The sequence below is a fragment of the Molossus molossus genome, unplaced genomic scaffold (genome assembly GCF_014108415.1).
Source record: "Molossus molossus isolate mMolMol1 unplaced genomic scaffold, mMolMol1.p scaffold_m16_p_5, whole genome shotgun sequence".
NCBI classification, from domain to species: domain Eukaryota; kingdom Metazoa; phylum Chordata; class Mammalia; order Chiroptera; family Molossidae; genus Molossus; species Molossus molossus.
Window position 1 is genome coordinate 87,024,171 of NW_023425388.1, and position 19,500 is coordinate 87,043,670.

Consider the following 19,500-nt stretch of genomic DNA (forward strand, 5'->3'; position numbering starts at 1 on the left):
TTTTCCAGCCAGAAGTTATAGGGACTTCTCTTCCTGGCACTGGAACCCTGAGTTGGCAGCCTGGTGTGGGAGGGGGACCCCTCACTCATCAGGGAGGACCTTTCCAGCCGAGGTATCCCCCTGAATTTTATCTGCCACAAATGGGTGTGGGACCAGCCTGTCTGCCCCTCTGCTCCTCTGCCCCTTCACCCCTTCTACCAGTCTTGATGTGACCACTTCTTTAATTCCATAGTTGTAGGACTTCCACTCAGCTTGATTTCAGGCGGTTTTGAATGATGGTTGTTCTGTAGTTTAGTTATAACTTTGATGTGGTTGTGGGAGGATGTGATAATGCATTTACCTACGCCGCCATCTTGATCGAAGTCCTGGATCCCACTTTTCTCTTGACTTTCCTTTTTCTAATAAGGGCCCTTAGTTGGTTGAGTCTTTCATTTTTGCACCCTCAGTATCCTTCTTAGTTTTTGGCACTTTGGTCTTAAATCCACTTACACTAAAAAAACTTACTTTAAGGACCCTAGAAAGCTTTTGTTTCTGTGGGTTATATCTATCATTATTAAACATGGCTATTAAAACAGAATTTTTTGAATATATGTATTAGTCCAGTCAAAAATAGTAATACTAAACTCATTACAAGTAACATAATAGCACATATGAAAAATAACTGTTTTTTCTAAAACAAAATAATGTAGTGAGAAGAGTGGCATTTTTTCACATTTTTGCAAACCTTTAATGTCTGACTTAATGGAGGGCAGCTGGATTCTTAGCTCTGCTTCTTCGTTCAATAGGTTTTGGTTGAAAATAGAAAAAAAATATGGGCTCACTCAGAAGTGCAGTTGGAGAGCCAGCTGGTATAGCTCAGTGGTTGAGCAGTGACCCGTGCATCAAAAGGTCAGTGGTTCAATTCCCAGTCAGGGCACATGCCCAGGTTGTGGGCCTGATCCCCAGTGGGGGGCATGCAGGAGGCGGCCAATCAATATTTTCTGTCATTGATGTTTCCATCTCTCTCTCTAAAAATCAATAAAGAAAAAAGTATTAAAAAAAAAAGAAGTGTAGTTTTCAGGTAACTGTGCCCATTTTTTTTTGGCACTGTACCAGAAGTCAGCAAGTGGCAGTTTCTTAGAGGTTAGTTGCAATGTGGACTATGAAACCATATCTATGATTTTTAAAAAATCTGTTAGATTAAAATCCATTCATCTATTTAGCACTTTGACCAGATCTTTTTACCTATGTATTGGTCATTTGACAAATATTGAGTTATACATGTCTTCCCAATGTTCATGTAATTTATTATGTTACTGGTCCAAAAGTACACGTGCCCAGTGCTTCAAAAGGCCAAAACTAAAAGGCACCAAATCAAGAAGATGGTGGCCTTAGTGGCTTCTCAAATCCATCGTCAGAGAGCAGAGTTCAGGCTTCTTTTATGTCAAGGGAAAGGAAATGGGAGGGGCTGTTTTTGTAAAATCTCAAGCCACAGACAGAATTCCTCTAATGATTAGCACGTGTAAAGGCGGAGCTATTAGCCTGAAGGCCATGGGAATAACAAAGGCCCAAGTAACATGGAGTCAGAGAGACCCAGCGCTTCACTCTGATACAGTGATACAGTATAAAAAATCACATTCGTTAATATCACCACTAACCCCATCAAAAAGTCTTTGAGTACTGGGATGCTTTCAAGCTTATAGTGATGGATACAGGTTTAACATCATTCTAGTTTGGGCTTGAAAACTCAAATTTTATCATTTGGCAACAAATACATTAGTTGTTTTACTACAAGTGACAGGCTTACTTGACTCAGTTTTGAGGAAATGTCTGCCAGCTACTCAAATCTGAACAACTGTAGTTTGTCTGTCAGTTGTTCTGAGTAAAAGTGCAGTTCCGTTTAAAAGTGTGTAGTGTTCAGCTCACAACTCAATGACCTGGCTGCTTTTCCTCAAACAGCCACTGCACGTTGTATGCAGGAGAGCTTTATATATAAATATCATTTCATCAACCAGACTGTTAAGAAGGCATGTATTCAATTAATAAAATGAATTACTGATTTTGTGTATGTATGTGAGTCTGGGAATTGAAGAATACATGACTGCTAGGTCATTCAGGTACTGCTGCCCTAATTCATGCTAAGGCAACAGTAGTTTTTTCCACCATTGCCTTGTACCGGGGTGGGGGATGTCCTGCCCGTGGGCCATATAAGACCTAAGAGTCATTTGGTCTGGCCCTGCCAAGGCAACCGCAGGTGGGACTCGAAATTCAATAAATGTCTAGGAGCTTTTTTCATAGCAACATAAATGTATATTAAGTGAATCATAAGAACAATGTAAGTTTGGAGGGACAGGCAAGGAATGTCCATTATGGGACAGGACACACACAAATACCTGATGGGACAGACACATCTGCTTCTCCTCGGCTGCCTATGGCCCGTCTGCCTATATTGCAGTGACTCAGACAACAGTCAGTGCCAGGCAGCCTGGGGGTGTGCGCATTGTGAAAGTGTTAACACAATGGGGCAGAACTATGGCGATCCAGTGATGATGAGATACAATGAGATGATTCGTCAGGACGTTGATGACTTTGCCTCCGATGATTGACGACGATGTTGTCAACTTCTTTGTCGACACAGACAGTAACTCCAATCCAGCCTTTATCCACACATCCACAATCAACAATCCTCACAAAAACTGAATCTCAGATGAAGATTAAGGAAATTACAGTACACAGAAAAAACCTCAAGAGTCGATGATATGAATGTCCGATATGTTCCAAATCCAAGAAGCAGGATTAGAACAGCGATCAAAGCAAAATTATAGTGTCACTGGTGACACACACACTGGATAGTTAATAAAACTTAAGTGGTGTGACATCCTACAAATAGCGACCCAAAGAAAAGAAAAGTTGATCTAAAGTGTCAATCTTTCCAAGAGAAATGGACAAATGATTATTTTTTTTGCTGAAGTCAAAGGTAAACCTTGTGCCTAGTTTGTGGTGATGTATTAACATCTAAACATGCTAAACTCAGTGAATTGGGAGGCCAAATGCATCTGGATAAAATCAATGCTCTTCAGCGGAAAATCAACTCCTCTTCAGCGGAGTTTGGAATCACAGCAAGCCACTTTCACTAGGCCTCGTTGTGACAGAGACAACATTATTCAGACGAATTACGTAGTGAGCAAGCTCACAGCAGAGAAGCTGAGGCCTCATGTAGAGGGAGAGTTGGTGAAAGAGTGCCTAGTGGCTGCTGAGGAGTTGTTAGCACCAGACAAAGTAAAATTGTTTCAGAGGGTTAGTTTGTCTTGGAGAACCGTCTCCAATCAGATTATTGACTTAGCACAAGACATTGAGAAAACCCTGAAGGATTCTGCAGGATATTTCCAGTTTATCCCTGTGGTTTGTGACAAGACAACAGACAACAAATACTGCCCAACTGGCCATTTTTGTTGGTGGGATAACTGCAGAGTTTGACATGCGAGAGGAACTGTTGTCACTAGAAGCCACACATGGCACTACAGGAGGTGAGGAGTTGTTTGATAGACTTGTTTTATCAGTGAAAAACTTGAGCAAACATTTGAAAAGTTAAGTGGTCTTACTACAGATGGAACTCCAGCCATGGTTGGCTCACAAAAAGGGTTAATTGCATTTGTCAAGAAAGAACTGAATCATCTCAGTCTTGATTCAAGTCATTTAATTATATGCCACTGCTTCATATACCAAGAAAGTCTCTGGGCACAGTCATTGAGGCTCAATAATATGATGTCAACAGTAGTGTCATGCATAAATTTTGTCAAAGCAGAGGTTTTAACAGACGCCAGTTAAGGAGTTACTGAATGACCTTGACTCTGAGTGCGGTGATCTTGTTTATCAACTGTGAGTATGGTGGCTGAGTCGCGGGGACATGCTCATGAGGTTTTTAAGAACTTTGGGATGAAGTCAAGCAGTTCATGGAGATGAAGGGAAAACCTGTCAGCGAACTCAGTGATAGCAAGTGGCTGTGCAATTTAGCATTCATGGTGGACATCACCAAGTACCTCTCAGAGTGGAAAGTCAAGCTTCAGGGCCCCACCAGCTTCTCAGCTCTCTGCTTTCAAACATGAAATCATCTGAAGCTAAATTAAGGCTGTGGAAAGTGTGAAAGGAATAAAATGGTTCCTTTCCCCACTCTGAAAGGTCAAAAGCTTTCTACGACCCTTGAATGTGCAAAACTAATTGAGGCATTTAATGAAGGGTTCAAAGATGTGGAAAGTAAACAAATGGAATTGAACATCTTTGCTACACCATTCAACGTGGAACCAGCTGATGTGCCTGATAATCTACAACATGAAATCATTCAGCTGCAAAGCGACAGTGAGCTGAGAGCTAGGTACAAACACCCACTGCTTGAGTTCTATAAGTGTTACATAAGCAATGATGAATTTCCCACTTTGAAGAGACATGCATTGATATATGCATCTGTGTTAGGAACAACTTACTGCTGCCAGCAGTTCTTTTCAAAACTTACCATTGCAAAGAGTCAACTGCATTCCAGACTGAGCGATGCAAACCTGGAAAAGCAGTTGCGAGTAGCAACATCATCAATACCAGCTAACATCACACGCCTCCCCAAAGAGAAGCAGTTACAGCCATCACATTAGGGTTGTGCTCATTAAATGTTTGACCAAATATAGCAGGCTAACTGTAAAGTTGATAATTTTGTATGGCTTGCCAATGATGTTATAAATATCCAAATGGCCCTTGGCAGAAGAAAGGTTCCCCACCCCTGCCTCACACCATTAGTAGAAATGTCAGCACAGTGAAAAAGGCAAATAGTGCCCTAGTGTTATGAAGTTTATTTTCACTGTACAGACCCTCTGAAGATGTCTGGGCGATCCCAAACAGTCTGTGACCACACTTTGAGAACTGTGGCTTTGAGGGGTCTAACTCTTTAAAGTCAGCCTCCTCTATAAAAAGTCTTTCTTTTTAAATAAGCAGATTCTTTCTTTTCCTTTCCTCCTGCCTTGACCAGTGCTGGGACCCTTGTAAACTTTGCCCTGGATGGACCTAACAGACCCTGCCTGCCCAGGGCCATCTTACAAGGCTTTTATGACATCCAACCCAAGGGGCAAGAGGGGTTGTAACTCCAGCCCAAGCTCCCTGGGACATGGTTTGGGTTGACATGCTACAGAAGATGGGGCACATTTTACTAATATGCACAAAGCTAGAGCAGGGGCTTGTAGGCCCTGTAATTGCTTGTTTGACCCCCCATTCTTCCAGCCCCAGTTTAATCCTACCACCAGAGTAATATCTTTAAAACATGAACGGGGTCACAATACTCTCACTCAAATGTCGTAGGAGTAGAGAGTCTCGGCTTGGAATCCAAAGTGCTCCTCCAGGGCTGCCAGAGGAAACACAGAACATTTGGGAAAATCTGAATTTTAGACAAGCACCAAGGTATTGCATCCAGGTATTGCATCGTACATACTTATACTAACATGTGATTTGCAGTTTATCTGAAATTCAAATATAAATGAGTGTCCTGAATTTTTATTTCTTAGACCTTTAACCATACCCCTGCCCCTATATACTTGCCATAAGCCTTAACCAATTTGAACATTCGGTGTTCTCAAACAGGCCCTCATGCCTAACTGCTTATCTCAATTCTGTGCATTTGTTCTGGTTCTCCCTCTGCCTGGTATGCCCTTCCTACTTGTCTTTGTCAAAATCTTGCCATCACCCTGGCCGGTTTGGCTCCGTGGTTAGAGTGTTGGCCTGTGGTCCAGAGAGACCTGGGTTCGGTTCCCTCTAAGGGCATGTACCTCGGCTGCAGTTTGTCCCCGGCCCTGGTTGGGTTGTGTGGGTGGCAGCCACTCGATGTGTTCCTTTCACGTCGATGTTTCTCTCTCTCTCCCTCCTCCCTCCCACTCTATCTGAACAAAAAATAGAAAAACATCTTTTGGTGAGGATAAAAAAAAAAAAATCCTGCCATCCATCAATGGCCAGAAGCCTTTACTGATGGCTCCAAACAGATGTCTCTCTCATTCTTGAACCACATGGCACTTTGTATCTCTCCTAAGGTACCTTAATTCCTCTAATTTGTGTTTAGCTATGGGACAGGTTGGTACCTTATGTTGTCTCCACTATTAGAATGTGCCCTGGCTGGTTTGGCTCAGCGGTTAGAGGGTTGGCCTGCGGTACAGAGAGACCGGGTTTGGTTCCCGCTAAGGGCACGTACCTCGGTTGCAGTTTGTCCCCGGCCCTGGTTGGTCGTGCGGGTGGCAGCCACTTGATGTGTCCCTTCACATCGAAGTTTCTCTCTCTCTCTCTTCCTCTCTCTCCCTCCTGCTTTATCTGAACAAAACATGGAAAAATGTCCTCAGGTGAGGATAAAAAAAAAAGAATGTGAGTTCTGTGACATGAAAATATGTTCAACGTCACTAATCATCAGAGAGATGCAAATTATAACAACTATGAGGTATCACCTCACACCTGTCAGAATGGCTTCCATCAACAAATCATCAAACAACAGTGTTGGCGAGGGTGTGGAGAAAAGGGGACTCTAGTACACTGCTGGTAGGAATGCAGACTGGTGCAGCCACTATGGAAAACAATATGGTGTTACCTCAAAAAATTAAAAATGGAACTGCTATTTGACCCAGTGGTCCCATTTCTAGGAATATATCCTAAGAAGCGTGAAATACCAATCAGAAAGAATATATGTACCCCTATGTTCATAGAAGCACTATTTACAATTGCTAAGATCTGGAAACAATAGATGAGTGGATAAAAAAGCAGTGGTACATATACACAATGGAATACTATGCAGCTGTAAGAAAGATCTCTTATCCTTTGAGATGACATGGAGGGACCTGGAAAGTATTACGGTAAGCGAAATAAGCCAATCAGAGAAAGACAAATATCACATGATCGTACTCATTTGTGTACTATAATGAACAATACAAGCTGATGAACAAAATAGACCCAGAGAAATAGAAGTAGGGTACAGACTGACAAACCTCAGAAAAGGGGGCCAGGGGGGAAGAAAGAGATAAACCACAGAACTTATATGCATGTGTGCATAACCATGGACAGAGACAACAATGCTGGGGATAAGGGGGGGGGGATCAGGAGGAGGGTGTCAATGGGGGAAAAAGGAGAAACATTTGTAACAAGAATAAATTAATAAAAATTGCAAAAAAAAAATAGCCCTGGCCGGTCTGGCTCAGCGGTTTTAGAGCGTTGGCTTACAGTCTGGAGAGACCCGGGTTCGGTTCCCGCTAAGGGCATGTACCTCGGTTGCAGTTTGTCCCCAGCCCTCATTGGGTTGTGTGGGTGGTAACCACTCGATGTGTCCCTTTCACATCGATGTTTCTTTCTCTCTCTCTCCCTCCCACTCTATCTGAACAAAATATCAAAAAATGTCCTCGGGTAAGGATAAAAAATAATAATAATAATGTGAGTTCCTTAAGGGCAAGAATCATCTTTTGTGTTCCTGCAGTGCCCTACACACACACACACACACGTGTGTGTGTGTGTGTGTATATTTTATCCTCACCTGAGGACATTTTTTTGCACTTATCTTCAGATAGAGCAGGAGGGAGAGAGGGAGGAAGAGAGAGAGAGAAACATCAATGAGAAAGAGACACATTGACTGGTTGCCACCTGCACGACTCCAACCGGAGCTGGGACAAACTGCAACCGAGGTACGTGCCCTTAAAAGGAACCGAACCCAGGTCTCTCCGGTCCACGGGCCGATGCTCTAATCACTGAGGCAAACCAGCCAGGGCACCCTACATGTATTTTGTGCCTAATACATCATTGTTAAATTGCTAGTGTTTAGTCTATCATGTTCCCAATGACTGTATTTTAGGTACTAACTGAAAACAATGATGACTCACTGCCGGTTAAGATCCTTCCACATTTGTCATGTTTCAGATAGAAAACAATAGAAGCTGTGCATATATGCACAACCAATAGACAGAGACAAGAGTGTGGGAAAGGCAGGAGGGGGGCCAGGAGCGGGAGGAGGAAGCCAGTGGGGGGACATCTGTAATACTTTCAGCAATAAAGGTTTTTTAAAAAAGGAAAAAAATTAAGTAATTGTTGATAGATTAAAAAAAATAGAAGCTGAACAGCACAGTAGTATCAATTGGGATTAGGTAATTCTTGTAAGGGATAGCAACAGCCATAACTTGGAATGTGTGACAGGTTAAAAACCTACCCTATCTTTACATTTGACTGTGTGGAGAGAGAGTAAGACTAGTACAAAGCCGTTCAAGGATGTGTTAACTCTCATGGCAGGAGGAGCAGTATTGTAAATTCTTCTCTCCTTTCTGGCTCCCACCTTCTTTCCTCGTCCCCATCTTTTCCCCTTGGCCCCTCTGCAAGGGGCCTGCCACTCCTGGACAGTGTATAAAGTGATGGGGTCGTTTACTACGAAATAGATGGGGCAGAAAAAAGACAGCTGAAGCTTTCATATATGTAGTCACTCATAAAAAATATCTCCTGCCAGAGGAAATGCCATATACCTGGAAAAGTAATTAGTTACAAGTGATCCATTTAGCCATCATAGAGGTTACCAGGACTTCTAGGCACTGGATTTGTGGGATACAGTTGTTTGTTTCTGGCCATAACTATATCCTGCCTATCTTCCTTTCCCTCACATCACTTAATGTTTTCTTTCTGCCTGGGCTTACAGAGAAAATGTTTGATACTCATTTAAAAGTGATTGTAGATACCTGTCCCTTCAAAAGAGCTATCCGCAACATAGTTCCTGAAGGGGTAAACTTGTTATCAGTGAAAGTGGGGGGTCCCCTTCCCCACTGGGTGCTGGGGGTCTGGTCCTTATGATATCTCAAGAAAAAGAATTTTCTGAGACTTGCCTCAGAGAATGAGTGATTTTTATTTGTGGAATTTTATCCTTGGGTTTCCAAAGTCCCAGTTCCCTTAATCCAGACCTGGAAGAAGTGCAGCTGGGGATTCAGTAGAGCTAAAAGCAAAGCCAGTGTCCAAGTTTCTGTTCCATGGTGGAGCTGGGTCTGGTGTAGCATCAGGCTAGCTGTAGTCCATTAGTCCATTGTGTGCGGGGTACACATGGCTGTGGGCCATGTGGGCAAATGCAGGAGCACGAGAGCCCTGCAAGCCAGGAGTCAAACATGAGCAAGTAAGAGAGCAAGAAAGAGCCAAGAGAGCAAACTCCTTTGTTTAGGAGACTAAATATCTCAGATCTTCCTGTGCTTGCTGTGGCCACGCCTACCCTGGCCAGTGACCTGTCCCCAGATGTGACTGACAGGCAAGTACCTTCCCTGTGTCACCCAGACTTTACTGGGCATGCATCTGGCGTGCCTATACTATTTGGCCTTCCCTCTGCCCCTTTCCAGTTATCCATAACTAGGTTAACTTACAACCGCATCAAACTGACTCACTGGGATGCCTGCACGCCCCGCTGCTGCTGCACTGGTCAGCGAGCCTCTCCATCACGAATGGCAACGGACATGCCAATGAAACACAAGATAAATAACTCTCCCCAGACAAAAGGGTTCTTAAGACCCCATACGTGTCCTTAAGAGTTAATATGGTGAAACCACAGGGCTCAGGGAAGTCAAGGCCCATGGGCCAGACTAAGTACTGTCTCATAATGCTTTTCTAACTGTGCCAGGCAGTATCGGTGGGTGAGAAGGTACTTTTCTAATCCCAACACAGGCCTTTTCTTTGACTAAATGGTCACTTCATAAAATTCAAAACTCCTTTATTGAGATGTTATCTTTAATGGGTTTGGAAGGAATACTGTTTGTCAAGATTGATGTATTTCTAAGGGGTGGCTCAAGACATAGTGTGTTTAATGTGCTGCAGTGCTCCTTGGCTCCCAGTTCTGTTGCTTGAGGAATATACATTGCAGTGTCCTCATCCTTCACTCCCCGGACTCAACAATCCCTCCGCCCACTCTCTATTTCTTTCTTTTTATTTTTTTTCAGGTCTATCATAACACAATTAATTTTTGTTTTGTTTTATTTTATTTTATTTTATTTTTATCCTCACTCGAGGACATTTTTCCATTTTTTGTTCAGATAGAGTGGGAGGGAGAGAGAGGATGAGAGAGAGAGAGAAACATCGACGTGAAAGTGACTCATCGAGTGGTCGCCACCCACATGACCTAACCAGGGCTGGGGACAAATTGCAACCGAGGTACGTGCCCTTAGCGGGAACTGAACCCTGGTCTCTCTGGACCACAGGTTGACGCTCTAACTGCTGAACCAAACTGGCCAGGGCTTATTTTATTTTTTAATATTTAAAAATTTATTTATTTATTTCCCCCCCTCAATTATTATAACCCAATGTAAAACACACTTTTTATGTCAATCCAGTTTTAAAACATTTAAGTGTAAAGAGTTTGTCTAGACTTCTGCTTGAACTATCTTCTTTAGAACTTAAGTAGCTAACAGTATAGATCCTGGAGTCATACTGCTTCCAAATTCAAGCCTTACTATGTCCTGTGTGACCCTCAGCAAGTTACTTAGCTTTTTTAGACCTCAGTTTCCTTATCTGTAAAGTGGATATTTTATTTTTAATCATTGCATTATTGTAAGGATTGAGTGAGTTTATACAAGTAAAGACCTGAGAACAGCTCCTGGCGCACAGAAAGTAGAATGGATTAAACAGAATCATTTGTTTGTAGGTCTCTGTATTAAATAATTGCCAAAATGATCTCTGTTGTCAGAAGTGTCTCATTTCTTTTGGGCTGTGTTTTTACCTTTCAGATGAAGTTTGTCTTTTAAGTAATCTGGCTTTGGTCCCCATCTTGGTCATCTATATTTATAAAACCCAAACCAAAACAAACAAAACATTTGTTAAAAAATCCAAACCAAGCCCTGGCTGGTTTAGCAGTTAGAGCGTTGGACCTTGGACCAGAGAGTTGTGGGTTCGTTTCCAGTCAAGGGCATGCACCTTGGTTGCAGTTCAGTCCCCAGCCCTGGTTGGAGTCATGCGGGAGGCAACCATTTGATGTGTTTCTCTCTCTTTCTTTCCTTCCCTCCCACTCTATCTGAAGATGAATGGAAAAATATCCTCAGGTGAGGATTTTAAAAATCCAAACCAAAACTTTTCAACTTTGTTAAATCTATCTTTTAGAAAAAACATTTTTATTGATTTGGAGAGAGAGAGGAAGGGAGGGGAAGAGAGAGAGAGAGAGAGAGAGAGAGAGAGAGAGAGAGAGACATTGATGTGAAAGAGAAACATCCATTGGCTGTCTCCTGCACAGCCCCTACTGGGGATGGAGCACGCAACGTGGGCATGTGCCCTGACCAGGAATCAAACTGGCAACCTTTCAGCATGGGATGATGTTCAACCAACTGAGCCATACCAGCCAGGGCAAATCTATTTCTTTTTTATTGCTCATTTTAAACAAGGAAAATCTGGTATTCTGGTTTCAAAGTAAATAAAGCTATAGTAAATTAGTTGGACTAAGGGCACTTTTAAAGAAATAACTGATAATTTATTGCTCTGTGGCAAATATAGATACTGCAATTCCTTTTTATTGGCCCAAACAGTCATCAGTTTTAAACACATAACAAGACCTATCTGGCACGTAAACTTGTGTGTTTGTTCTAAACCCTATTTTGTCCATTAAGAAAAAAATAAGTTCTATTTTCCATGTCATAGGAAACCAGTAAGAAAAGACGTTTTATTATTATTTTTTCCTTTATCGAATTTTTTTTTTTAGAGAGAGAGGAAGGGAGGGGGAGAGAGAGATGGAAATATCAATGAGAGAGAACATCGATTGGCCGCCTCCTGCATGCCCCCCACTGGGGATGGGCCCACAACCGAGGCGTGTGCCCTGACTGACCTCTTGGTGCATGGGTCAACGCTCAACCACTGAGCCATACTACGTGGACAAGAAAAGACTTTTAAAAATTTTAAACTGATGAGGTAAGCTAATAAATAGGAGCGTAAGTTAGGATTCATTCAGTTTCACCAGTGGCATCCTGAAGGGAGCATGACTTTTGGTCTTTTGAAAAGCACAAAATGCCTTCATGCTTCCTGACATAATTCTACACTCATTTTATAGTGTCTTGACTCAGAGATGCCCCATCTATAGAGACTGGTTTGTAACCTTAAAAACGGAGGAAATTTCCTTTACAGGTTCAGACTGAGAGGCAGCGGGTTTCGTGTAAAAAGATGGGTTCTACACTCAGAGAGAAAGGTTCAATCCTGCTCCTGACAAAACTCAGGCTAATTAAGGAGCCACTCTCAGCCTGTGTTTCTTTCCTGTGGCACGTGGCTCCTACTCGCCTAGGTCTGTGGGAGTAACTGTGCCACAGAGGCAAGCATGTTTTACTGACTGGTCTTGGCGTCAGCTGCACATACATGTGTAGTGTTAATAAAATTTCACATCTCCATATTTGTGTAGCAAGGGATGCAAACGGCATCCACCGACATGCAAATAGTCGATATTACCATTGTTAGGGAAACCTGAAACCCAGCAAGACGGGGCCTGCATTTAATGGTAGGAACTAGAAGGGCATTTAGGTTCAAAGCAGTGTGAAGGTGAGATTCGTGGCCTTCCCATGGTGACTGTGTTGGTCTTGATCAGAGGAACAGAAAAACTTCATTTGAAGTGAATAGCTCTGTGGAGTTGTCTCAGTCTGTGAGGGGGCCTCTCTCAGATGAGAACCTTGCAGTTTTTGCAGGAAGGGTAGAATGTGCTGGGGAAAGCTGTCCACATGCTGTGTGTGCGCATTAGGAGTAAATCACGGTGCTCTTCCTGCTGTTCGGGACTCTATTGACATTAAAATGTGCTCACAACTTATAAAAATCATTAAGGATTCCATTTGCACCTCCCTGGTGGGAAGTTAAGAAAGAAAACCATGCCAGCCAATGTACATTTCAAATATTTACAATTCTACACGTTCTCTCCAGGCATTACTCTGGCAGTATCCCTCTGAGAAATTAGTGTCGACACAGAATAGCCTTCCCCAAGGCCAGCATTTTATTAAAGAAACCTCAGCCACTTCTTTCTCCATTGTCCCCCAGAACCCTGATCTCTTACCTCTGACACGCATGCTGGAGAATAAGAAGGGGAAGAAAGGGCAGGACAAAGAAAGGGAGGGAAGGCAGTGGGAAGGGAGAGGAAGGGAAGAGAGGAAGCACGAAGGGAAGGGAAAACAGTAACTGGCATTTAGCAGCCTGCTCAGTAAATGTTTACACCAAGCCTCCACCGGCACCTTCCATTCTGAACCTCAGCTGAACTGTAGTTTCAGTAACGAGGGACAAAGTATAGCAATAATGATGGCTTGTACATGTTCTACATGGAAGAAAATATGGAGAATAGCAAACTTTAATGCTCTAAAGATCACTCCTGGACAAATGAAAGATTAAAGGGAGACACAAAGACAATTTCTTAGGCCCTGGCCGTTTTGGCTCACGGGTTAGAGCGTCGGCCCAGGGACCAGAGAGGCCCGGGTTTGGTTTCCGCTAAGGGCACCTACCTCGGTTGCAGTTTGTCCCTGGCCCCAGTTGGGGTTATTTGAGTGGCAACCAGTCAGTGTGTCTCTCTCACATCGATGTTTCTCTCTTTCTTCCCCCCTCTCTCCCTCCTGCTCTAATGCAAAAATGTCCTCAGGTGAGGATTAAAAAAAAAAGACAATTTCTTAGCAGTAAAATTTGTCAACTGATGGAGAAGGGCAGTGCAAATGATTTTGGAATTTCTTTTCTAGAAGAATATTTTAAAATTGGATAGGTTTTTACTTTTCTGGCATGGTTAGAAGAAGCCCACCTGAGGGCGAGAAGCACTGCATCCTGAAAGACTGTGAAGTCTTGTCCGGCCGGTGTGGCTCAGTGGTTGAGCGTCAACCCATGCACCAGGAGGTCGCCGGTTTGATTCCCAGTCAGGGCACATGCCCAGGTTGTGGGCCAAATCCCCAGTGGGGGGCATGCAGGAGGCAGTCAGTCGATGTTCTCTCTCATGGATGTTTCTATCTCTATCTCACTCTCCCTTCCTCTCTCTCTAAAATCAATAAAGAAAAAAAATTTAAAATGACTGTGAAGCCTTTAGATGGAAAGAAGGAAACTTTATGGACAGTGGGGGTGTGGGTAGCAAAAAGGGGTAGAAAAGGGAATCCAAGGAGAACTGCTTGTTTCGCTTCAAGATGTGCACTAGCCCTGGCTGGTGTGGCTCCGTTGGTTGAGCAATGTCTTGTGCACCAAAGGGTCTTGGGTTTGATTCCAGGTGGAGGCATGTGCCTGGGTTACAGCTCAATCCCCGGTGGGTGGGGGGCAGGTCAGAGGAAGATGATCGATGTTTCGATTTCTTTCTCTCTCTCTCTCCCTTCGTCTCTCTATAAAAACTCAATACAATCATTAAAAAATGAAAAGATGTGAACTAGGTTAACATGCAGGGATTCCTCTTCACCCCCACCAGATTGATATTGTTCTGAAAATATATCTGATGGTGTATTCCAGCACCAGAACTGGGGACTGAATGGTTATGTCACTATTCTCTCTCTCTCTCTCTCTCTCTCTCTCTCTCTCTCTCTCTCTCTCTCTTGTGGTACGTGCCCCTAGCGGGAACCGAACCCAGGACTCTCTGGTTTGCAGGCCGACGCTCAACCACTGAGCCAAACTGGCCAGGGCTATGTCACTATTCTCAAATGACAGGAATCACCACAGTGCTGACCATGTCCACGATTATCTCGGGCATGAGTGCCTCCATGCCACAGGTGTCCTACATCAAGGCCGTGGACGTGTACCTGGGCGTCAGTCATTGAGTACGCAGCTGTGAACTACCTCACCACAGTGGGAAAATGGAAACAGTTCAGGAAGTCCCGAAAGGTACTGCCTTGCCTTGGTGATCACACCCCTTTAAGAATGTGAAAATCATTATCCTCGTCAAAAATACTCTCCTGCCTCACTGCTATGGCTCAGCCGGCTGAGCTTCTCCTGTGCACCAAGAGGTCTCAGGTTTGATGCACATGCCCAGATTGCAGGCTGGACCCCCAGTAGGGGACATGCAAAAGGCATCCTATTGATGTTTCTCTCATTAGCGTTTCTATTTCTCTTTCCCTCTCTCTCTAAAAAATCAGTAAAAAAATATTTTTAAAAAATGCTTTCCTGATAGTGTTGTCAGGCCTTGTATTAAGGACACATCTCTTGTTAAGATGCAAGTTTACATGAACTGGACAGTTTAACATTGAACTTGCCTCTCTGTGCTCTGTGTTGACTGGTTTCCTCAGCATCCTCATTCACCTTTGCCAGGTGTTTTTTTTTAATGTGAGGATTTTTGCTCACTGTGCTAACTCAGTCACTGGGAAAAAGGGGGTAGATGTACAAACCACATCCTTTCAAGTAGATGACAATGATAATAATAACAGCTAACATTTAATGAGTATTTATTGGGTATTGGTATTGTGCTAACCATTTCACATATATTATGCCATTTAATTCTCAATATAAACCCAAGTAAACTTTATCACCTCATTTTATGGCAGGTGGGTAGTAAGTTGGCTGAGATCACAGAGCTCCAGAGGAGTCAGGATTTGCTTCTGGGTCTCCCTGACTCCAGATGTGCTCTCAACCAACAAATGACATGTTTCTCTCTGCCAAGAGCTAGGATTCCCTTTCTCTTCTTGTTTCTTGGGAGAGTGGGAGCACGAAGGGAGGATCTCCCCACGGTACACTGGAAAAAGGTGCCTTCTGGGCTTTAAATGTTATGACATGGTTTTGTGATGTCGCTTAACCAATTGGATAGATCGATCTCTATCTGCTTCATTTCACAAAGGATTGGGGCACCAGTCCCCTGTCGTCACGAGAACTGACATACGATACTGTACTTTAGACACCTAACTGATCAAATTAATTCATTTGCTAACATATACCTAAGGGAATAGATATGTAAATATACATATATGTACATACTTATACACAGGATTTTAATGTAACATATTCACATTGGTTTAAGAAATTCTTATATGAGCCCTGGCCGATTTGGCTCAGCGGTTAGAGCGTCAGCCTGCGGTCCACAGAGACCCGGGTTCGGTTCCCGCTAAGGGCATGTACCTTGGCTGCAGTTTGTCCCTGGCCCTGGTTGGGTCATGTGGGTGGCGGCCACTCGATGTGTCCCTTTCACATCGATGTTTCTCTCTCTTCCTCTCTCTCCTTCCCGCTCTATCTGAGTGAAAAATGGAAAAATGTCCTCGGGTGAGGATTAAAAAAAAAAAAAGAAAAAAAAGAAATTCTTATATGAGCATTTATAAACACCCAAAACATTATTATTATTATATTTTTATCCTCACCTGAGGACATTTTTCGATATTTTGTTCAGATAGAGTGGAAGAGAGAGAGAGAGAAACATCGACGTGAAAGGGACACATCGAGTGGTCGCCACCCACACGACCCAACCAGGGCCAGGGACAAACTGCAACCAAGGTAGCGCCCTTAGCGGGAACCGAACCCGGGTCTCTCTGGACCGCAGGCCGACGCTCCAACTGCTGAGCCAAACCGGCCAAGGCCCAAAACATTATTTTATATATTTTGTATTTCTAGTGAGAGCAGTCATACTTTTGAGAATGTTTTTATGTCCTCTTCTCCAACTGAACCCTCATATCAGCTTCCTGATGTAGGCCTTGCAGAGATTATTATTTCTGTTTTAAAAATGAAGAAGTAGAGTTTTAGTGAAGTAAAGCGATTTACAGCCAACAGAGCTTCGAAGGCAATTCAATCCTTTTGCAATACTTACTTAAATCTTTCATTTTATGTCCTTGGAGTTGAAGCTGTAACAGCATCTTGTTTTGCATTATTGCAGATGCTCAATTTCTTTTGTTGAAAGCATGTGACTCTGTGTCCCTGTCACAAACATACCCCACAGGGACTGGTATGCAGGGTGAGAAACCCAGAGCTTACAGACAAATGTGCAGTGATGGGTGCACAGGCATTGCGAGGAGCCTGTCACAGCTTCATTCAGTAGGTCTGGGGTGGGACCTGTGAGTTTGCACTGTTAACAAGCCCCGGAGGCTGCTGATCCATTGCCCACACTGTGAATAGTAATGATTTAGATCATCTGTGAAGTGAAAGGTGACAGAGGAAGATGCGTGACAAGGGAAAGAATTTGCTGTTACTGTTGTGTGCTCTTGTTTTCCTTTTATGTGGGAAGTGGTGAACCTGAGACAGAGACAGTGAAGGGTTGTGTCCCTCTCATCTGGCTACTATCAGTTTGTTCTCTGTGTGTCCTGTGACTTTAATATATCTATGTCTCCTCACCCCCACCTGCCACACAACACGTGATCACCCTGGATTTCCTTTCCCACCTGACGGGATTGTACACAATCTCCTTGTGTGCCACTAAAAAGAGATTCTTTTAGGTTAATAAACATCATTGCTTTTTGCCTTCTGTGCCCCAACTGGGGATTGAACCCGCAACGTAGGTATGTGCCCTGACCAGAAATGGAACCCACAGCCTTTTGGTGTACGGGATGATGCTCCAATTGACCGAAGCACCCAGCCAGGGCAATTACTTTTTGTTTCTAATTGTAGTAAAATACAAATAAGATAGAACTTACCATCTTAACCATTTTTAAGTGCATAGTTAAGTAGTTAAGTATATTCACATTGTTGTGCAACCCATCTCCAAAACTGTTTCATCTTGCAAAATAGATTCTGTACCCATTAACCTTCCCCCCACTCCACCTCCCCTCAGCTTCTGGAAACCACCACTGTAAGCATCTTCCTTTAAAGGTGTAATTATCTCAAAGAAATAGTCTACCTGACATTCATAAAGTGGTTAGACGAAATGAAAGAGCACACGATTTGGAGTCAGAAGAAGTGATGCCAAACCTAACTCTACCACTCCTAGCTTTGTTTTCAGGTTATTTCTCCTAAACTTCATTATACATTTGCAAAATTGTGGGATTTCTTCCCTCTTTATTTCACAGGGCTGTTGTGAAGATCAAATGATATAATAAAAAGGTCAGAAACTTTTGCAAACTATAAAGTGCTACACAAGTGTTATGTTCGTGTTGTGATTAGTGCCCAGAGCACATGATGGGAAGGACTAGGTGTGCTAATAGGGATAGGGGAAACAGCTGTCTGAGACGAGCAGCCTTTCGAGGGGTAGGATGCCCTAGTGAGGAGCAGGGCAGGAATGTATCTGTGGGTTTAGGGCTAATCAATGATACCCCTCTCCTCATAACTGGGACACCAATTTTATTTTTTTTTTAAATATGATTTTATTGATTTTTTTAGAAAAGGAGTGGGGTGGGGTGGGAAACATCGATGTGAGAAACATCCATTCGCTGCCTCCTGCACGCCCCCTATGGGGATCGAGCCCACAACCCTGGCGTGTGCCCTGACTGGGAATCGAACCAGGACCTCTCAGTCCGTGGACGACACTCAATCCACCGAGCCGCACGGCCAGGGCTCCCTTTCCGTTTTCACTCAGTCCTCCGACTTCCCTCTCATCTGGCTACCCCCAGTTTGTTTTCTATATCTATGAATCTCTTTCTGTTTTGTTTGTTTATTTTGTTTTTCAGATTCCACATACTAAGTGAAATCATATGGCATTTGTTTTTCTCTGACTGACTTATTTCTAGTCTCCATGTCTTTTGAATTAAGTAAAATATTAGGTTTTTCAATACTATGAACCAAATACACATTTTGGCAGAATTTACTCTACTTCCTCCAACTTGAATTCTGAATAATTTCATCTAGTAGTGGCCTGTTCATATTTGTTCATTTTTTAACTCCCCTATAGATCAAGAAGTGATTGTTGTCTCAGAAAGCAATTAGTAACAGCTGCTTCCTAGACACTGCTCTGTACCAAAGAGAATCACTGTCTCCCTCAGAGTTAAACCTTAAAGAGAAATGGTAGTTCACGTTTAACCAGGCGCTGGGGCCAGAAAGCAACGAAAGTGCGCTCCTTCCAAAAAATAAGCTAATTTCAAGTTATTTATTTGGGTTATGTTAGTGTCATTTCTAGGTACTTTTCAGCAAAAATGGGAAGGCTTGGCCAATTTGCATTTTAAAAGAGCAACTAAAATATTCCTAACCCCCACCCCAAATTTAAGCATAAATGGATCACCAGCTGATACTGTTGTTTTTGGACAAAACATACCGACTGGGCATACTATTATGTTTTCTCTGAAGAGGAAAAATACATCGAAAAGCAAACCAAATTGGCTTATGTTGCTCTTCTGATAAAACATGTTCAATTTCAAGTCAGAAACTTATGCCAAGCATTTCACACTACTCAGAAAGGAAGGGGGAAAGCCAAAACTGTTTCCTTCTAGTTAGAAAACACTGACATTATAGTTTTGTAACATTTATTTATATAATGCTCAAATATCTCTATGGAAAAAATTATAAACCTTGTTAAACCCCTATTAAAAATGGATCTCCAAAATAATGCTTTCCATTTATTATTAAAATGACTTTTAGTCAGACACCAGAAGCAAAACCAGAATTCTTTAAAAATAAGCAAAACATTCTTAGCATTTATTGAAACTATTTTAAAATCCTTAATATTTAGATTTTCACTGTAATTTCTATTCA

General features: G+C 42.8%; 1 protein-coding gene across 1 annotated transcript in view; it reads left to right on the forward strand.

Moving 5' to 3' along the window:
- Positions 1-14,832, forward strand: part of GABRR3 (gamma-aminobutyric acid type A receptor subunit rho3) — a 39,265-nt gene extending 24,433 nt beyond the window's left edge. The window contains 2 exon segments of the mRNA XM_036242522.1: positions 14,617-14,710; positions 14,712-14,832. Coding sequence (XP_036098415.1) covers positions 14,617-14,710; positions 14,712-14,832 — 215 coding nt within the window.
- The last annotated feature ends 4,668 nt before the right edge of the window (positions 14,833-19,500 follow it).